The 16,649-nt window shown below is 58.2% G+C and overlaps 1 protein-coding gene across 2 annotated transcripts in view; it reads left to right on the top strand.

The window, feature by feature from the left end:
• CELSR1 (cadherin EGF LAG seven-pass G-type receptor 1) overlaps positions 1–16,649 on the top strand; it is a 134,547-nt gene that overhangs the window by 55,319 nt on the left and 62,579 nt on the right. For both annotated transcript variants that reach the window (XM_074375748.1, XM_074375747.1), the window contains one exon: positions 12,676–12,898. In XM_074375748.1, the coding sequence (XP_074231849.1) occupies positions 12,676–12,898 (223 nt within the window). The remainder of the gene's footprint in view (positions 1–12,675; positions 12,899–16,649) is intronic.

Here is a 16,649-nt window from a genome sequence, read left to right as displayed (position 1 = left end):
CCCTGACTGTCCTTCGTGGTGACCTCTCAGGACTGGGGGCCCTGACTGTCCCCTGTGGTGACTTCCCAGGGCCAGGATGCTTTGTGTAGGTTCAAGGTGAGAGAAACTTTTAATATAAAAATCGAGTCATCTTTTCTGTTCACGGGGAAAAACTTTCCATCCATTGTGGCACGTCTCTGACTCAGTACCCGGTGAGCGTTCCTCCAGCTCTGAGTTTGATCCTGAACTCTCTCACCAGGGGCGTGGCAGTCCCGTCCCCGGGTGCAGCTCGGACCCCGCACTCCCGTGTGAGACTGGCGGTGCCCCGTGCATCTGGGCTGGGCCGTCATCCCATGGGATGACGTTCACATAACACAGCAGAGACGAGTTTGGCCCCCTTCCTGCAATTCACTGGGTTAAAACTCCACTTGGAAGAGTCCGTAGTCAAGTTGAATTTAGTCCTTAAGCCAGAGAGTTAATTATCATTCAAAATGAAACCCATTACTGAGCCTGTAATTACAGCCTCAGGTAAAGCAGAAGCAGGAGCCTTTCTTAGGAAAAAGTGCCTTTCAGACTCTCAGGATTGCGCCAGGTTCCTTCTCGTTAGCACCTCTCCAGGCTTTGACGTCTGGCCCTTTCTACAGCTTCCAGGTCTGGGATATGGGGCCCTTCTCCGGTACATTATGGGAAAGCCGGGGCATTAGCGCGCTTCTGGGGGACTTTGTTTTCCATTAAAAACCTGCACAGAGAGATTGGGTGTGGAAGCACGTAGCCAGGTGTCTCCCGTTCTCTTCCTTGGAATTCTTTCCCCCAAAGCTGGGGCTTTTAATGAGCACCGTCGGCGTCCTCCTGGCCTGGTCAGGGTGCACACGACAGCCCGACGGGGAAGAGGACAGTCCCAGGGCTTCTGTTACCTGCCTGGGGCTACTGTCACCACGGACCACTTGCTGGGTGGCTTAAAACAGCAGGAGTTTACCCCCTCCCAGTGTGGAGGCCAGAAGTCCAGAACCGAGGTGTCGGCGGGGACTTGCTCCCTGCACTCGAGGGGAGAGTCCTTCCCACCGCTTCGAAGCTTCTGAACGTGTGCGTCCCAAGTGAGCCTTGGCTTGTCACTGCGACTCTTCAGTCTGTGCCTCTGTCCTCAGGTGGCCTCCTCCCTGGGTGCATTCTGTCTCTGCTTCCAAATTTCCCTCGTTTTCTAAGGACAGGCCCTGCCTTCATCCAGTGTAATCTTATTTTAACCTGATCACATCGGCAAGACCCTATTTCTAAGTAAGACCAATTCACATGTACCATGGGTTCAGACTTACGCATACGGTGCTGGGGGACCCAGTGCCACCTGCCTCAGGGCCTCTGGCGGTGGGTGACAGCGGCCACTTCCTGTCAGCCTGCTTGTCAGGCATCTGCTGGGCCAGAGGACAGTCCTGGGCAGGAGACAGGCTCCTGAGGTTTGTCTTCCCTTTGGAGCACAGGCGTTCCCCACGTCCACCCAGCCAGCTCCTCGTGGTCTGGATGAGCTGGGCACGGGGCATGAGTCGGCGGGGGCAGGTGCACCCTGACATGTGTGACCACAGCCAGTGAAGCAGCCAGGGGACATGCCCCATGCTGTCAGAACCCCCCTGGGATGTCACACCCGCTGTCTGAGGGGAGACGAGGCTCCTGGGTCAGCCCTTGTCGCCCCCTCCCCCCACCCCACAGGCATGCGTACCCAGTGCTGTGCGTTTGGAGAGCAGCCGCTTCTGCAGAAGGATCCAGAAGCTGTTCTGACCCACACGGGGGAAGAAGAACATGGGTTCTTCCTTCTGGACACTGATCTGTCCCAAGGAACTGTCCCTCCTCCCAGCACCATGGGATGCGGGGTAGGGGAATTTGAACCGTCGGGGGCTCAGCTGCTGTTTTGCATGGATGATCAAGGCTTTAGTTAGCATTCCGGCTGCGTTTGGACACGTCGCTATTTGAGAGTTGGCAAGGTTTCCCTTCAAACTGCTGAAGCGCCGGGAACACCCCTTTCCGGCCTCGCCGCGCGCAGCTGCAGGTCTGCTTTCCACCGACGGGTTCTTCCCTGTGGTCAGCGGGCACCTGCCCAGACCCTCAGCCCGGCCTCCAGGCTTCTCCCCACCACCCAGGGGCGCTCGCCTGGGGCCAGGCCCTGTGCCTCCCTCTCCCCCGGGGCGCGGGGCGTCTCCCACCCTACCTGCGCACCCCCACAAGCTCGCCTTTTCTAGGAGACCTTCCCTGGCCCTCCTGGGCTCCCACCCTCAGATGTCCCCATGTCCTAGAGCTAAATCAGTCTTGTGTCTGAGACGTCCTCCTGGAGCTGGTTCTTGGGACGTTATAGGACAGATGCCCCGGCTGAAAGGCTGGCCATCCTAGGGGCTCTGGGGTGACCCCTTCCAAAGCCGGGACCTCCCTGGAGGAGGCAGTTTCCAGCCTGTGTACCGTACCCCATCATGGTCTCTGGAGAGAGGCACCGACAGGCCCAGCAGGGCACAAGGGGAGGCCTGGACAGCCCCATGTCGGGCCCCAGGGCAGCGGGAACCTGCCTCCCACCAGGCCCCGGGGTCGTTGGCTGTGTCCCAGGTTGCCCGGGACTGGACCCTCCGCCGGACTCTGCCTCATCCTTCATCCCGGACACCTCCTGAGCTGCTACGTCCCTGGCTCGGAAGCGCCCTGCCTTCACTTCCGGGGGCTTGGAAGCACCTTGTTGAGGGGCCAAGATGGGGTTCTGGGCCAGCTGAGTTGCCCCCACCACCGGTCACCAGGTGCACTGTGCCCCCGGCAGCCCGCGTGCAGGTGTCGGGCCCTCTGCGGGGCCCCCACCGGCTTTGGCAGCCAGGACTTGGGTGTCCACGTGCACGTGTTCACGTGGTGCCCCTGGTCCTCAGCCTCTGCCCCCGGGGCACCACGAAGGGCTAGGGGACAGAGGGTGCTTTCTCTTCAGGGGCCCCAGGTCCGCTGAGGCCCGGGAGACCCTGAGAGGGGCCGGGGCGCCGCTCTCCGGGGACCGTCCCCAGGAAGTGGTTGCTGCTGAGTCTGCCCGGTTTCTGTGGTGTGCTTGGGGTTCGCAGTGGTTTCCCGTCACAGGAGACCGCAGACTGGGAGTCACGCTGTCACAGTTTCGGAGGCCAGAGTCCTGAGATCAAGGTGTTGGCCTGGTCACGCTTCCTCTGGAGGCTCGGGGGGACCTGGGGGGTCTCCCAGCCGTGGTGGCCTTGGGCCCCCTGGGCTCATGACCGCGTCGTCTCTGTCCCCGTCCTCGAGTGGTTTCTAAACTCCAGCCGCCGCTCTTTCATAAGGATTCACTCGGTCGCGGAGGGCCCGCCCGGATGATGAGGATTGTCTCTGGTCTCAGGCTCCTTCATGCAGGCACACCGGTCGCCGTGGGAGGCGGCAGTCCCAGGCTCCGGGAATTAGAGGCGGATGTGTCTTTTAGGGACCGTCATTTAGCTGACTAAATGGTTAGTTTTTTTCTGTCCCCCACCCCCATAATAGGCAGGAAGGGAGGGTGGGTGGGAAAAGCACCCCTTTTCTGAAAAGAGGGGCCCCCATGTGTGGCCCCGGGCTGGACTGGGCTGGGCCGGGCCGTATGCCTGCATCAGGAGTTTAGAAAGCACACTGATTATTCAGGTTAGCCGGGTTTCAACCCCTCAGGTGTGTGGGTGACTCTGGTCTTAACAGCCAGGAGCCCTGGATAAGCAGGAATAGGTTTTTTTTTTGCTGCTGGAATGCATTTTAAATTTATATTTAAAAAACGGGTGTGTCCGGTGTTCTGGGAGTTTGCTTCAATGGCAGTAATGAATTCACCCTGAAGGCCCAGCCCAGGACAAGCCTGCGGGGGTCTGGGCTTCCGGCTTCCCTTCCCCTGGTGGGGGGGTTGGAGGGGCAGGTGTCTGGCCTCTCAGAGGCCTTTGGTGGCAGCCTTAACCCCTTGAGGAGGAGGCTTAACCCCTTGTGGAGGGGGCGAGGGGTGGGCAGACGAGGCCTCGTCTCAAGAAGCCAGTTAACGGCAGGGGATCAGAGTCACAGCCCCACCTGCCAGGTGCACAGCTCAGGGCTTCAGGGGACTAGCTCATCGCCCCTGGACCCCAGCCTCCTCGGGCTGTGGGGTTGGTGGGAGGGGATGCTGAGGCCCTGCAGATGGAAGGGCGGATGGACCGATTTTCTCAGTGTTTAATCTTTGCAGAGACCCATCCTTTGTCTCATCTCACGCTCCTTCTGCCACTGAAACGAGTCTCACTGGTGGATGGCAGCCACTGGAGATTCTAGTTTTTCAAGTTCAAAGCCCTGAGCTATTTCTTAGGACCAGAAGGCAGTTAGTTGTCTCTTTATTTATTGAGAAACTGAAGTCGTCAAACCTCTACGTGCCCTTCCCTTCCTGGGGCCCATCCCTGCCCTCTTCCAGGGCTGGGGGCTTGGCCCGCTGGTCCCCAGCTCCTGTCTCTCTCGTCCTGGTTCTGGAGCTCCTCTGGGCAGGAACCGGGTTCCCCCGCCCTGCCCATCCTCTCCCAGACTTGCTGCAATTGTCACACACACCACACATATACCACATACAACACACGTATACCACATGCACACATCGCACACCATGCACACACACATCACACACACGCACTGCAACACCACACGTATACCACGGGCACACATCACACACACACACACACATGCATGCACACGCAGGCTCTTCCCTTCCCCGGGCCACACCCTGCTCCCCCGCCAGTCCTGCACTCAGTGAGGCCGGGGTGCTTGCTGCCCCTTCCTCGTTCACAGCCGTGACCAGGGGCACGCCCGTCACCCTCATCCGGCCCCAGCCCGTGGAGTCTCGGTACTTCCTGCGCCTCTGCTGGGGCCTCTTCTGGGCTGAGCGGTCCCCACCCTCCTCTCCACGTGCTGCACTGACGCTCCTTGACAGCGCAGCTCAGGGTCTCCCCCACCAAGGCACTGTTTTTTCCCTCCATTTCCCTTATCTTTAAGGAATCTCTCTTTTTTTTCAAACAAACAAAAAATGATATTCTTGTACCTTATGCTGGGCCTCAGTGTCCTCATCTGCAGGATGGGGGCGTGTCGGGGCTCCCACACCCAGGGCTCTGAGGGTTCGGGCAGCGAGGGGCCCTGCGGGCCTCACCCCATCCTCCAGGTCCTGTGCTCTCAGCACAGCTGCCCTGTAGACAAGCCCTGTGTAAGCCTTGGAGGCTGCGGGGCTTTTCTGGGGGACTTACCCCCAACCAAGGGTCTGTGGCTCCGGCCCTGCGGGCTGGGGCCCCTGGGCAGGCAGTGTCCCCTCACTCCCACCCCCAGCCTGGGTGGGACAGGCATGCAGTGGTGGGGGCATGGGTGAGGCCGTGGGGCTGACGGGGCCTCGGCTCCTGGGAGCTCCTGTTTTACAGTTAAGAATGACTTTTCGGGGCATGGGGGCCTTTCCTGGTTTCCCACGTGGGGCTCTGCGTTTGCAGCCAGTGACCAGGAGGCTGGGCCCCGGGAGCCTCGTCCGCAGGGGTTGTGGTGCTTCATGCATTATGGAGCGAGGCTATTGGCTTGCTCGGGTGAACCTGATCTTCGGTGTAGGGACGAGACCGGCAGTCGTGATGGGGGGTGCACAGTAGGACAGGGGTGGGGATTGTCTCCGGGTTTAGGATGACTCAGAGCAAGCATCTGACTCCAAGCAGGATGCTTGGACGTAAGGAGAAGCCCAAATGTATTTTGAATGCAAACCCCTCAAAAGGGAAAGATCAAAGTCAATCTTGATGGTGAGCACATCTGAGAACATTTATTTCATTAAAATGGTCTTTCTTGTAAGAACTGTATACAAAATTAAAACTATACAAAGGAGTGAAATAATGCCACTTGCAGCAACATGGATGGACCTAGAGGTGGCCATACTACGTGTAAATCAGACACGGAAAGACAAATATCCTACGATACCACTTACATGTGGAATCTAAAAAAAGGACACAGAGGAACTTATTTACAAAACAGAAACAGAATCACAGGCATAGAAAACAAACATACGGTTACCAGGGGGGAAGGGGGTGGGGAGGGGTAAATTAGGAATTTAGGATTTGCGGAAACTACCTTATGTAAAATAGATAAAGAACGAAGTCCTACTGTGTGGCACTGAACAGCACATGCATGTGTGTAACTGGACCACGATGCCGTACGCGGAAATGAACACAACATCGTAAATCGACTGTACTGCAGTTTAAAAAGTTAGATGTAGGGCTCACTAAATTTGATCCAAATTATTTATGTAAGTAAAGTGATTTTAAGAATTAAAATCCATCATCTCACATCTCTACGCCGAGTTCAGTGACGCCAAGTTGGCCGTGATGCGGTCTGTCCACCACGGAAGTGGCCCAGCGCCACGTACTGGGGCTCTCCCACGATGCTTGGCTGTCATGGCCTGTCAGCACGCTGGGTGTAGAAGGTACAGTTGAGGAAAACGTAAGTGGATTACTGTGCAGTTTAAACAAATTCGCTAGAGTGTTGGCCGTGAAAAGCATCCTGCGAAGGTGCCGCAGGGGCCTGAACGAAGGTCCCGGAACCTGGAGATGAGAACATTTCCAGGGCGACGCAAGTCACCCGAAACCTGCATGCTCCGAGTTCTCACTGCCTTTTATTTTATTTTTTTTAAAAAGGTGTGTTTAACTGTAGAATTAATTCTTCATTCATTGCATCAACATATTTCCAGCACTGTTTGAATCAAACATACGAATTATGTAGGTTTTATGATTTTGCACCAGCATTAATCATTGGCTTGGAATTGGGGAAATCCTGGCATTTTATGACTTCATCTCACAAGCATTTGTCGAGTACCTGCTGCATGCCGGGCCTGCGTCAGACACCCTCTGTGTGCTGGATATTCTTAGACTCGGCCCCCAGGCAGACCCCGCCCCAGAGCCTGGGGAGACCGATGTGCAGGAACGGGGGTGTCACCCTGGAGTTGGGACGAGCGTTCTCTCAAGAGGGGAGATTCTGGGCCCATCGGAGTTTGTCACGGGCACCCTGGACCTGGTCAGGTGGGAGGGTAAAGCCTCCTGAGGGGGTGGGGAGGTGCCCGAGATGGGATCACACCCAGGCACAGGGAAGCCACCTGCAGAGGCCAGGAGAGAGGACGCCAGGCCTAGAGAAAGATGGTCACCACTGGGTCATTGTTGTTAGCGGTGATTTGCATGAGTCTGTACCTACCGGGTAGGTGGCCTGGTGAATCCCCCAGCCATCCTGCAACCAGGGAGACCATGTGGCCGGTGTGTGAGGTGTGGTGCACACGAGCTGGCACGTGGCTGAGGGCCAGGTCCTGCGGCAGATGGGGTCTTCACATAGCAGCGGGGTTGGTCCTAAGCCGCACGTGGCCAGGTCAGCATTCTGGAAAGCTCTCCCGGGTGTTTTGTGGAGAACAAGAAGATTTGCAAGTGAGCAGCTGATGTGGCTTCAGGAGCCCAAGAGGAGAAGGTGGCTGTGGTTGTGCCGATTTAGGGGGTGGTGTAGACTGGGGTGCAGATGGCGGTGGAGGCTAGTGACTTGGACTCTGGCAGGTGGCATTGATGGGGACGAGGGAGAAGGGGAGGGGTGGCTCCTGGGCTCTTGGCCCGCCTCCCTGGACAGCTGTGGGACCCTCCCCCACGGGAGGGCCCAGAGAGCAGGCTTGGCGAGGGAGGGACAGGTTTGAGGCCTGGGATTTTGGAGGAGATAACCAGGGGGGATGTGTTTGGACCGTTGGGTGTGGGGCCCAGGGAAGCAGGCCTGAGGCATGGCTGTAGAGGTGGGGAGCTGGCCCAGGCCTGACCCTGGAGCCCTACCCCTCACTGGTCAGGCAGAAAAGGCCGGGGAAGAGTGTCCCCCGAAGGCAGAGAAACCAGACCTGGTGAGTCACTAGGAAGCCGGGGGAGTTGGCCCCGCAGGGTCAGAGCTGCTTCATCCTGGGGCACTGTGTTTGCAGAGGCCAAAATTTACAATGTTAACATTTTAGGACAAACATGTCTGTGGATGACTGAGACATTGTGCTGTACACCAGAAAACTGACATAACATTGTAAACTGATTATACTTCAATTAAAAACAATTTTTAGGACAAATACAGAGGGCCTCTCCTGTGTTTGAGTAGTGTCCCCTCCAAATTCCTGTCCAGAACCTCAGAATGTCCAGAACCTTTGGAAATAGGGTCTTTCCAGATGTAATTAGATCAGATTTAGGTCTGACTTAGGTCCACCCCAAATCCAGCGGTTGGTGTCCTTGTAAGAGAAAGGAGAGGGAGACAGACCCAGGGAGGAGGCTCGCCTGACGACAGAGGCAGGGACAACAGCCGCAGCCCAGGCAGGGCGCCCCAGGAGCTGGAAGAGGCAGGAGGGCCCTCGCTGGAGCCTGCAGGGTGCACGGCCCTGCGACCCCTTGATTCTGGACCTCGGGCCTCCAGGGCTGTGAGAGTACCCTCTCGGTCGTTTGAAGCCACCAGGTTTGTCGTACCCGTCGCAGCAGCCCCAGGACACAAGTCCAACTACTTGCTGGAAATGGAAAAAAAAAAAAAAAACGTTCACAGTTAAGGCCAACACCGATTTCATGGAGGTAGCTGTGTTTGCAGCTGACCTCAAACTGCATGATGGTTTGAGCAGAGGGACAGAAGGGCCCGGGCACCGTCAGGCCCTTTCCACTGGGTAGCGGTGTGTTAAGGCAGCTGGCTGACCTGCAGCGTGGCTCTGGCAGCTCAGTCCCCCTCTGCCGCCCTCCTGCGCACGGGGGCGGCCTGAGGAACCAGGCTTCCCTGCGGCCACTGGGACCCGCCTTTGGGCAGAAGTATTGTCGGCAAAGCCAAATTCAGACCTCCGGGAACTGAAAGCAGCGCTCTCTCTCGGGGTGCGGGGCCTTCCTCTGTCTGGGCCGAGGTAGCAGGTGGCCCTCTAGAGGACGTCGTGGAGCCCTTAGGTCGAGGTGGAGGGGGTCCAGATGTCCAGACAACGGGAAGGCAGAGCTCGGGAGTGGCTGTGGCCACGGCGGGGGCCCCGGCTTCGCTTTCGGCCCGGTGGACGTTGACCACCTGGCCGACCCAGATCGGCAGGGTTCTGGAACCCTGGGGGTGGAGCGCTGCGGGAAGGGCCGGGCCAGACCTCCCTCTGTTTGCCGTCACGGTTTGGGGAGCACGGCCCGCCCTGTCCTCTCACGGTGGCTTTATTGTTTCAGAATGCGCTCTGCTTGGCCCCCGACCTGCCAAGTTGGGACTTGGAAAGCAAACACTCCCAGATGTCACATGTGTTTTCCAAGTAGAGATGAGAGAATTTGAAGTGTATGAAGAACAAATACACCTGAAGCTAAGCGTTTTAAAATCAGCACACAGAATTTAAGAAGGCTGCAGGCTGCCCACCTGGAGAAGGGCCAGGAGCACAGCTTAGCGTGAGAGTGTGTGAGGGGGTGAGCATGGGTGAGCGTGTATGTTTGAGGGTGTGTGTGTGAACACACAGAAGGGGGTGAGTGTATCAGCAGTGTGACTGGATGTGTGGGGGCACAGATGTGTGTCCATGCGTGTGTGTGAGGTTATGTGTGCCTGCCTGTGTGTTAGTGCGCACCGCCTGCCTGGCGGGGTGGCGGAGCTCAGCGTCCTGTGGCCGGCGGGGCACCCTGGGAACCCAGGAGCGGGCCCAGGAGATGGGACGGTTTCCATCGATGGTGGAGCGGAGAGGAGGGTCCGCGGAGGTCCGCGGGCAGCTGTCCTTTCCCCACTTCTGAGCAGGGTGTGAGGCCTCTGCTCACAGGTCTGCAGGGGCAGCCCGCCCGGGGAGAGCAGGTGGCCGGCCTGGCTGGGCCTTCTGGCCTCTGCCTCTGGGTCCTGCCTGGTGGGGGCGTGGAGCACAGAGAGCCCACCCGAGCCTGCCTGGCCCTGGGGGTGGGCTCGCGCTGGGTCATGGGCCTGGTGCCCCGCATGGGGATGAATTTCAACAGGAGGTCAGCGACTGCATGTCTCCCCCCACCTCCCCTGGGCTTGAGGGACGCAGACCAGGTCCCCTTTGCTCAGCAGGCTGTGCGCTCTCGGGTGCCACAGCCTGGGAGGAAGCAGAGGGGACTCAGATTTTTCAGGAGCCTTGCTTGTTTCTGATGATTGTTATGCTAATTATGGATCAGTTTCACTTGTACCTTAAAAACAAGCTCATTGGAAGCGTTCCCTTGGATGAGTGAAAGGGTTTTCTTACACCCATCAACTGTTTCACTCTCTGAAACCCACGGGGTCTGAGGCCCGGAGATCTGCCTTCTCAAGGAGCCACGCCTGGGCGGGGTCCTAGCGCAGGGGCACGCGGGGCTGCCCAGAGGAGGGGCTGGGCTCCGGTGCGGTGGCAGCAGGGTCTCGGCTGCCCCAGGCCTCAGCCCTGGAGATGCCGCGCAGAGAGGGCTGCGCTGGCCGAAGGGCCCGGTCTCTGCATCTCCATACTGACCCGTCGCCGGCCGTGGGCTGCCCCAGCAAGGGTGTGTAGCTTTGGGTGTGGGATTTCTGGGGGGGGTGTGAATGCAGAGCGTCAGCTGTGAGCCGTCGTCACCCAGCACCCCAGAGCCTGGGTCCTGGGGGGTCGTGCTCCACAGCTCCCACTGACAGCAGCATCCAAGTTTTCTTTTTAAAAACTGATGTTAAATTTTTATATCACTGTTCAGTTTGCTCAAATTCCCAATTGTCTCATACATGCAGGCTGTGGTCTGAATCATGTCCCCCAGATTCATAGGCGACAGCCCTAACCCCCAGTGGATCTGTGTCTGGAGATGGGGCCCAGAGGGAAGTAATTCAGACAAACGATGAGTGTGGGCCCTGCTCCAAGAGGATTAGTGTCCTCGTGAGAAGAGACAGCGGAGATCTCTGTCTCTCTGTGCATATACTCCGAGGAAGCGCTGTGGGGGGCCGCGGTGAGGCGGCCGCCCGCAAGCCGAGGAGAGCCCTCCGCCGGCCCGGCTGTGCTGGCACCTGGCCTGAACTCCGCGGGACACACTTCTGTTGTTTCAACCCCCAGCTCGTGGTACTTTGTTATGGCAGCTTGAGCAGACCAAGGCAGCAGTGACGTATCCACATGGGTCCATGTTGAAAAGGCACCAAAGGGCATCCGGTGAAGCCCATCTGGGGATCCCAGTGACTTCTGGGTTTGGGGACGACGCTGCCATTTGAAGGCACACCTCGCCGTGCACCGAGGGTCCTGGTGCTAGATGTCTCCGGAGCTCTGAGTTTCCTATCTCTTCATACCAACCTTTTAATAACCCGAGAGCACTAGCCTCGCAACGGAGAAATTGTTAAGTACGACCCTATGCAGACATAACATTTTTATGTGACTGCAAATGCATAAATAAGTCAAAAGTTAAACTGGAGCCAGGAGGGCGTTATCCCAGAAATGGCAGAGAACAGTTAATTCCTTAATTTACGGGGAGCGTGTATAACACACAGAGGACAAGACCAACCATCTGATAGAAAAAGTGATCAGGCCGTTCAGAGAGAGGAAGCGGCCGTTGCCAATAAAACTCAAACAGGTGTCGGGCCTCATCAGAAATGAACGCAAATAAAACACCTTTGAGATTCATTTGTCAGGAGTGCGCATAATTGTACTGATCACGCTTCCTGTCAGCGAGGACGGGCGAGTCTCTTCATCCTTCTGGGGAGGGCGGTTTGGAAACAGCTATCAAAATGCAAAGCTGTGTGTGCCTTGGATTCATTGCTGGTAGGAATTTTCTCGAGAGAGGTATTCTTAAAGCCCGCCAAGGATGTATACCAGAAACTTATCTGCAGTAAAGCGAGCTGCAAGCAGCGGACACGTCCATCAGTGAGGGAACAGGAAGCCCCTGGGGTCCTCTCAAGGAGTACTGTGCAGCCGTGGGAAGAGGAGGAAGAGCTCCCAGGGCTGACAGGGAGGGTCTCCGAGGTGCAGCACTGAGCCGACGTGCCGGATGGCACGGGCAGGGCATCCAGTTCTCTTGGTTTTTTTCTGCAAGAAACAGCTGAAGACATTTTTAATGCCACACTGTTTGTGGGGTGATTTTTTTTTAGGATGTGAATGTAATACCTTTATTTTTAAAAGCATTCATTTGAAAATCAGTAACAGTGGGGTCTGAGGACTTTCTGGTTGTTAGAGGCTCCTGTCGGTCTGTGGGCCTGTGAGGGCTCAGAGATGTCCACCCCGTGGCAGGGGCACAGAAGGCCCTGGGCCTGAGCAGGGCTGGCCCCAGCCCGAGGCGCCCAGCGCCGCGCTGGCGTGGATGTGGGCGTGGGGAGGGGCACGGGGCCCTCTCGTCCTCAGTATTTCTAGGTAATTCTTTCGAAAGAGAGCCGGGCTCAGCCAGTGGGTGTTCAGAACAGAGTTGGATGCTGAGAAGTGTTCACTGATGCACCGTCCTCTGCCCCTTGAGTAGGGGGACTGCTGGGCAGGCCCAGGACAGGGACAGGGTTGGAGTGACTCAGTCACCTGATGCGTTAGGCTGAGGACCCCCTGGGGGCGCTTACTGGGACCCCGCTGCCCGGCCAGCCTCAGATGCCCACCAGGCACTGGGTGCCCTTGTTCTGGCGGGAACAGCACGCGTCTGGTTGCAGCCGACTCCGGCGTGGTTCCCAGAGACCCCACGTGCTCCCGGGTTTGGGTTGAGCTGCTGGTTCTGCGGTGGTGTTGGTGGCCTCGGCGTGGGTGTGCCCCTCCCCCGCTACCCCATCCCGGGGCCGCTGTGTGAACCCCGCCCCGCTCTCGTCCCCCAGGCGAGCACTGTGAGGTGAACGTGCGCTCCGGCCGCTGCGCCCACGGCGTGTGCAAGAACGGGGGCACCTGCGTGAACCTGCTCATTGGCGGCTTCCACTGCGTGTGCCCCCCCGGCGAGTTCGAGAGGCCGTACTGCGAGGTGACCACCAGGAGCTTCCCGCCACAGTCCTTCGTCACCTTCCGCGGCCTGAGACAACGCTTTCACTTCACCGTCGCCCTCGCGTGAGTGGTCCCCACACACCCCGTCCCTCCAGGTAACAGCAAAGCCCGTCCGCTGGGCCGTCCGGGAGCTGAGTAGCCCTGGCCAGAGCCGGCTGCAGGACCGGCTACTTAATTTTAGGGCCCCATGCTAATTGAGGATGGGGCCCTTGTTCAAAAGTTAAGAATTTCCAGTTGGCAATAGCAGAGCATTAAGCCAGACATGGGGCTCTGTTTGCCCACGTGGGGCGCACGCCCATAAAGCCACTGGGCTGTTCTGGTCCTGCTTACCTGCCAGCGTGGAGGGCAAGGGACCAGCAGGCCTGGGAATCAGCCTCAGTGTAGCCTTCTGCCGTACCACCTGTTAGCTGGGTACCACGGGCGGCTGTCGGAGCCCTTTAGCCTGGGTCCTTCGTCCATCGCCTGAGGATGCAGGCGGACTGTGCCTCAGCCATTCTTCTATTTTTGCATCTTTTTCTCCAGGAGAATCTAGATTTAATTCAACTTTTAAAAACTTATCATTTCCATTGTAAAGATTTCTATCAAGTTTAACTTCGGAGAATAGGGTGTTTTTATGTTTGATCATTGTGTAGGGGGCCCATTAGGGGAGCACAGTCTCCGGTGGGAAGGCTGCGTTCTGCATCCCCCAGAACCCAGAGGCTCCCTCAGGAGGCCCTTGGAGAACAGGGCTCCTCAGGGCCGGGTGGAGCAGGCCCCTCCCCTGGGAGGCCCGCCCCTGAGCAGGTGAGGGGTGCAGTCCAGTCGACAGGCCCCGTGCGGTGCTGGCGTGAGCATGCCCGGGCAGCCCCCTGCCCTCTCTCCCGCTCATCTCAGTCAGGTCCTGGTCCCTCCACCTCCGGTCTCCCGTGTCTGGCTACTTCTCTTCTTCCCGGGCCACTGTCCTCTCCCCTGGGTGACACCTGGTACTGACAGCAGTGGTGCCATCTGCTCTCAGCCTGAGTCAGGTGGTTCCCTGTCAACCATCCTGCCAGGCCTGCCGGCCATCTGGGGTGAAACCCAAACTTCTTAATAGGGCACATGGGGACTCCCTGTGTCCTGACCCCTGGTGACCCCCGGTTCTGGCACCTTGCGCCCTGTGATTTGGCCACCCTCACCTCTTGATTCTCTGGACCTGCCCCGCCTCTCGAAGGCCATTTCCTTGCTCCCTGCTGCCGGTCTGCCTGACTCCTGCTCCTGCTTCCTTGGGGAAGCCCCGCTGACCCAGGCTGGGCGATGCCGGCCTTCCAGCTCCGGCTGGATGGTCTGGTCACAGCCTGCGTGTCTGCTGCCTGCAGCCTCTGACAGCCCTGCTTGCAGGATCAGGCTGCCGTCCACCTCGACTGCCCCGAAAGGGTCCTGATGAGGGCACTCGGGTAGCATGGGCATTTTGTGCATCGTGGCTCGGATCTCACCCGAGCCCTGTCCCCCACACTAGCACGTGGGTTGGGGTGGGAACGCATGCCAGATTTCCTGGTCCTCGGTTTTGTCCTGGCTGTCAGGTCATTTGATTGTGATAAAGTCTCCAAAGCAGATGCGTGTCCTTTTGAACCTTTCAGTGACTGCATGGGGTCCGTGGCCGGGGTTTCCGGGCTTCGGGCCCCAGGGCTTCTGAGCGCGTGCTGAGGCCCAGCTCTGTCCGTCCCTGTCCACCTGCTGGTCTGAAGCTCCTCGGGGGCTTTTCATCCTGTGTCCCAACACCCAGGCTCCCAGAGGTCAGCGAGCTGGTTGTTCCTTGCAGACAAGACATGAGTGCCCACTGCTCCCTGCCTGTGGCCCCGTGACGTCGGCCAGCGGCCTCCTGTGCTCCCAGAGGAGGGTTCTTTGGCCTGGTGGGGGGTGGGAGGGGTTAAGTTGCAGAGGGCGGCCATCCCGGGCATTGCGAGTGGCATGGAGTGTCAGCTGCCCCGCCCACCTGGCCCTGCTCCAGCCGCCCGGTAAACTCTTGGGCTCAGACATCTGCACTGGCCGCAGATAATGTCCTCTCAGAGGACGCTCTGTTTAGGGAGACTGGTCCCCTGTGAAACACCTTCTGGGCTCTGCCCAGCTCATCACAGACCTCAGCGTGTGCCACACTGCAGCAACATTCGGGCTTTGTGCTGGGCCTTGCTCACCTGTCAGGCTTGTTTCCTTCTCACAAGGACCCTGGGAGCTGGGTACCACTGTCATCCCCTTCCTGCAAGTGAGGAGCCTATGGCAGAAGGGCTGAGAAGCCTGCCCAAGGCGGCAAGGCTGGTCAGTGGGACCCACAGGGTTTGCCAGTAGCCCGTGCTCTTAATGTCACCTCCTCCCCCCGCCCCTATAAGCCTCCTGGCCCAGGGCTTGCTTGTCCTGATCTGCAGGCATTTCCCAGGTTCTGTCCTCTTCCTGAATTTCCCTTGGAGACCAGCTTTGATAAAGTAGCAAGGGGGGCTGTGATCCCTGGAGCCCGTGTGTGTGCTGGGGGCCCTGCTCCTGGCTCTGAAATACAGTTTGTAGTGTTGTGTCAATTTCTGGTGTACAGCGTAGTGTTTCAGTCATACACAGACATACATCTGTTCGTTTTCATGTTTTTCATTATAGGTTACTACAAGATATTGAATGTAGTTCCCTGTGCTGTGCAGTAGAAGCTTGTTGCTTATTTTGTGTACAGTTAGTATCTGCAATCTGCTCCTGATCTTCAAGCGTTGCCCCCTTTCCCGGGAACTAGCAAGACAGGAGGTGAGGGACGTGGCTCCAGTCGGCCCCCTGGACCCAGCTGCAAGGCGGCAGTGTTACGATTCCAAAACCAGTTTTGAGGTTTGGGCCACTTGGAGCCCCACCGTTCTGAAGTTATTGTCCACATTTTGGTACCCGGTTTCCAGCTCCACCGTGTTCTGTAAAACAGCTAACGAGGGACCCTCTCCAGGCCAGTCGTGGGGGCTCATGGGGGTTGGCACTTGCTGTCACCCTCCCGTTCACAAGCAAGCCCCTGCCTGCTTGGAATGTTAGGTCCCCGCCCTGCGCCCACAGGCCCTGTGCTCAGAAAGCCACCGCATGGGCACAGCCTCCAAACTGAGGGCTCCTCTGTGGGACCTTGGCCACTCTGTCCCACATGGCTTCTGTGGGTGCCTGCCCCCCAAGTCAAAGGCGCCCTGCATCTTCAGGCAAGCACGTCGCTGGCATGTGGTTTTGGTGTCTAGGTGGCCATGGCCCCCTGGGCGTGGTCGGCACCCTCTGTCACGTGCGGCACAGTGAGTGGCCTGCAGGAGGCTGACCTCAAAGGTGACCAGAAGTCCTGGTGCCACAGGCGGGCAGGCCCATGACACGGGGCCGGCAGACGTGCCAGAAACCAACACAGGGTGTCTGTCGGCTCCAGACTCAGGAAAAAAACGAAAGAGTAGTCTTGTCTAAGTAAATGTCCACACAACGTGGTGTCTGTGTCCTCACTTCTGGTATTTCAGATGGTCACATTTGACAGCAGTTTGTGGGCGACTTCCGGTTCGCCTGACGACGGCTGAAACGTCAGGGCCGGCGCCAAACCGGGAGGGTTTTGCTCCAACAGCCAAGTCTTAAAAAGCCCCCCTAGAACTTGGGCAGAAGAGCAGTCACACGCTGGGGCTGTGGTGGCTTTGGAGCAGGGCCCAGGAGGAGCGGGCCCCCGCCTCCTGAGGGGCGCCCCGTGGGAAAGGGGGGCTGGGGCACCGGCCCGGGGCTTTTGTTTCAGGCGGTTTCTTTCCAAGCTGCTTCTCTTCTTTCTGGTTTCTGTTTGCCAAGGGTCCGGGCTCCCGGCCCCGCGCTCCCGCAGCCTCTCCTCCCC

The sequence above is a fragment of the Camelus bactrianus genome, chromosome 12 (assembly GCF_048773025.1).
Source record: "Camelus bactrianus isolate YW-2024 breed Bactrian camel chromosome 12, ASM4877302v1, whole genome shotgun sequence".
Classification (NCBI taxonomy): domain Eukaryota; kingdom Metazoa; phylum Chordata; class Mammalia; order Artiodactyla; family Camelidae; genus Camelus; species Camelus bactrianus.
The sequence above is the reverse complement of the archived record's forward strand: the minus strand, read 5'-3'. Positions and strand labels throughout refer to the sequence as shown.